Here is a 4,267-nt window from a genome sequence, read left to right as displayed (position 1 = left end):
ATTGGACAGATACATGCAAAAAATGAAACTAGACTACCAACTTACACCATAAATAAGAATAAACTCAAAATGGATAAAATGCTTAAATGTAAGACTCAATGCCATAAAAATCCTGGCAGAAAACATAGGCAGTAAAATCTCAGACATCTCATGTAGCAGTATTTTCACTGAAACATCAACTACAGCAAGGGAAAGAAACGAAAACATAAACAAATGGGATCACATCAAACTAAAATATTCTGCACAGCAAAAGAAACTGTCAACAAAATAAAAAGGGAACACATTGCATGACAGAATATATTCACCAATAATACATCTGATAGGTTAATTTCCAAAATATATTTTAAAAAATGTATACCTTTCAATACCAGAAGACAAACAATCTAATCAAAAAATGGGCAAAGGACCTGGATAAGTCTTCAAAGAGGACATACATATGATCAATAGACACATAAAAAATGCTCAACATTACTAATCATCTGATAGATGCAAATTAAAACTACAATAAGGTATCACTTCACAACTACCAGAATGGGTATCATCAATAAATCAACAAACAGTAAGTGCTGGTGAAAATGTGGGGAAAAGAGAACCCTAGTATACTGTTGATGGAAATGCAGACTGGTGCAGCCACTGTGGAAAAACGGTATCGAGTTTCCTTAAAAAAATTAAAAATGGAACTGCCATTTGAACAGCATGGATGGAACTGGAGAGCATTATGCTAAGTGAAATAAGCCAGCCAATGAAAGAAAAATATCACATGATCTCACTCATTTGTGGAATATAAAGAACATCATAAACTAATGAACAAAAATAGATACAGGGACAAAGAAGCATCAAACAGAGTGTCAAACTACAGCGGGAAGGCAGGTGAGAGTGGGGGTGGGGGAGGTAAGAGATCAACCGAAGGACTTGTATGCATGCATATAAGCATAACCAATGGACACAGACACTGGGTGGGGAGGGAGGGAGAGGTGGTGAGGGCATGTGCCAGGAGGTAGGAGAGCCGGGGGGAGATCAATAGGGGAAAAGGGAGACATATGTACTACTATTTGTAATACTTTAAGCAATATATATATATACGGGAAACATGTTTATTACAGAATACTAAGGGAAATGAAAGCCGGAAGAAAATAAAAAGACCCAGAATGTACCCCTAAGCCAAGGGGGTGGGGGTATGATAGAGCAGTTAATGTATGTGCTCTTGAGACAAACTCCCTGGGCCTGAGACAGGCTCACCTGCTAACTAACTCTGTAACCCTGGGCAAGGTTCTTAACTTCTCTGTGCCTCAGTTTTCCAGCCTGTCAAGTAGAGGTCAACAATAGCACCTACCCCCATGGGATTCCTGTGAGGTTTAAGGAAAACAACGCATAAAGTACTTAGCACAATGCCCAGTGTAAATGCTGGTTATCGTTGTCATCATCATGACATCAATGACAGACCTTTTTTTTATACTTTTCTGTATTCTGTATTCTTGATGCTGTACAGTATTTGCTTATTGTAGAAGTGTTAGAATCAGAAAAAAACAAAAGCATGAGTAATAACATACTCTAAAACCCTGACATTTTTGGATTTAACAGCCACAGGCTTGCCTGATCTTGAGTGAGCGTAAAGGACCATGAGATGATTGTGGCACTGGCTGAAATCCCCCGAGCCGAACCGGACTGGTGAGCTGCTCACTGCTGTGCAGGCAGTTAACCTCAGGCAGAGACCACTGACATTCGTCATACACTCTCCTGAATCCCAGGAGGGGAATGAGCTGTGATAAGCCCCCAAAAGTCTCAGGAGGGCCCCCTTGAGGACTCTAAGGGTTCCCTCCATCCAGCATGCACCCCAGAATCCACAGGAGGCTTTCTGATGTTGTGACTGCCCCATCTACAACCCTCCATGTGCTTCACTGACCCGCCGAGCCCTGTGCCCTCCCAGCCTCCCTCTGGCGACCGAGGCAGCAGGGCTGCCCTCCTCACCCAGGTGATTAAGCCAGTGCCGTCTGTGTCCATCTTCAAAAACAGCGCCTCTAGCATATCATCTGACACATTGCTCAGATTATTCCTCATGGCTTTAATGAAAGCCATCTTGTCCAGGGCTTCAAAAGAGAGAGGAAAGAATATTGTCTATTTTATCACAACCCACCACTGACCACAGCGTTTTTGGGTGTCTGGGTGCTGAGGGGGGACACAGAGAGGATCACATTTGCCAGGTTATCTGTTGCAATGCCTGTTCAACATTCAATCACCCCACAAATACTGGCTGCACACCTTCCATGCAATAACACTATGTTGGCCCCACTGCTGGGGGGGAGGGAGGGGCATGTACTAAAAAAGATCAGATATCATTACTCAACAAATAAGACTGACCAGGCATCAAGACAAAGAAAACTGAAGAAGAAGGGAAAAAAAAAAACTAAGGGGAAAAAAAAGAATTGCAACGAGACATGAATTCAAAAATATAGAGGGAGAGGTGAAGTGCATCTTTTAAAGGCAATTAAAACACAAACTTGGCTGGAGGGAAAGATGGGGAGAGGGGAGGAGAGAGAAGGGATGAAATATCTCCTGTGCTGGGTCTTGTGGTTCTAAGTTTCTCTGTCTACAAGTAAGTCGATAACCTCTGTCTAGATTTTTGAAAATAAGCACAGCATTTGTAACGTGCTTCTAAAACCCTCTCCAGCCCTGGCTGGTGTGGCTCAGCTGGTTGGAGCATCGTCCTCTGCACCAAAAAGTTGTGGGTTTAATTCCCGGTCCAGGCACATACCTGAGCTGTGGGTTGGATCCTGTGTTGGGACATGTACAGAACAACCAATCAATGTCTCTCTCTCCCCCCCCGCCCCCCGCCTCTCCCTCTCTCCCTCTCCTTTCCCCTCTCTCTAAAATCAATATGCATAAGCTCAGATGAAGATTTTTTTAAGTAAATAAGTAACAAATAAACCCCCTCCAAGTATTTGGAGTCCTTGCCATGGTCTGAAGGCCGTGCATCATCCCGCTTCTTTCATCCTCACCTCCCACTGGGGTCCCCTGCATTCTCTGGTCCAACACTGAAGTCCCCCACACTATTTCTAAAACCACTGAGCATACTCCCACCTGAGGGCCTTTGCACTGTCTGGCTCCCCCACCCAGGGAAGCCTTCCTGGAGACTAAGGAGGCCCCCGACCCCCACACCCGGCTCTCCTGTCCTCCTGACATTCCTCATCACCACTCCAGCCCGTGAGCTCCAGGACAGCAGGGCTGAGCCTGTCCCCCCATGACTGTGTCCCCCGAAGCTTCTGTCAGCACTAGGATGTGATGGCAATGACACTGGGTGCCAGTCTCATCTGTGTTTATGCCTACTGACCACCTAATGAGAGGGGCTTGTGAGGGAACTCCGGCAGAGGTGAGGTCCATGCCCAAGGTCACACAGCTGGGAAGTGGTGGAGCCGAGACTGAGCCCAGCAATCTGGCGCCAGAGGTCTGCTTTCACCCCACTCTATGCTCCTCGGCAATCGTGCTACAGCCACGCTTGGTACTGTTATTGCTTCACTGAGGACAAATGAAAGCTTGGACAAAACATGCCCTGCCTAAAGAAGGATCCATTGTATTCATCTGAAGCTGGAGCCAAGAGGCTCATGCATTTTGAGTGGCACCTCCCAGTCCTTCCGTGTACAACATGGACATCAGATGACAGTTCACGAGCAGCAGGCTTCCCCTGGGGACAGAGCTGGAGTCAGCGCGCCTTTAATGAAAACGCTCCTCCTGAGAGCGCCCCAGGGATCCCGTCTTTTCACAGTGTTTTGGAAACCGTAGACACTGTTCTCAGCCATATATTTTAATATACTTCTTCTCACAAACAATCTACCAAATTTTTGAGAAAACAAGAGAGTAGACACAAAGGTATTTTAGAAAGGAAATGTACACTGTGGGGGCAGGCAAGACCCTGGCTCATCACCTCTGAAAGGACGCACTCACCATCTCGTCCCAAATGGTTAATTAAAGGCTCTCAAAGCTTAAATGTGACAATAGCACTCCCCTGGGGAGAGGGCACTACTAGGATCAGGCAGGCAGGAACTTTCGGGGGAGGGGGGCCCCTGACTCCTGCCAGCCCACTCGTGAGCCACCAGTGACCTCTAACCCACCATATCTGACAATGCCCTTGTCTTGGGGCCTCCCGCCTCCCTGGGCAGCTCCGCCTCCTCCGGGCTCTGTTGCCTGCCCTGCCCTGTCACCCTGTGTCTGCCTCTTCTCATCACTGGCCTTTTTGATTTGCCGCATAAAGCTCTCTTGAGTGACCTCATCT

At 46.5% G+C, this 4,267-nt stretch overlaps 1 protein-coding gene across 1 annotated transcript in view; it reads right to left on the bottom strand.

The window, feature by feature from the left end:
* EFCAB8 (EF-hand calcium binding domain 8) overlaps window positions 1–2,086 on the bottom strand; it is a 38,350-nt gene extending 36,264 nt beyond the window's left edge. The window contains exon 1 of the mRNA XM_015566651.1: window positions 1,969–2,086. Within this exon, the coding sequence (XP_015422137.1) occupies window positions 1,969–2,076 (108 nt within the window). The 5' untranslated portion in view covers window positions 2,077–2,086. The remainder of the gene's footprint in view (window positions 1–1,968) is intronic.
* Between the last annotated feature and the right edge of the window lie 2,181 nt (window positions 2,087–4,267).

This window comes from Myotis davidii, unplaced genomic scaffold (assembly GCF_000327345.1).
Source record: "Myotis davidii unplaced genomic scaffold, ASM32734v1 scaffold562, whole genome shotgun sequence".
Taxonomy (NCBI): domain Eukaryota; kingdom Metazoa; phylum Chordata; class Mammalia; order Chiroptera; family Vespertilionidae; genus Myotis; species Myotis davidii.
Note: the sequence above shows the minus strand (reverse complement) of the source record. Positions and strands in the feature narration are given on the sequence as shown.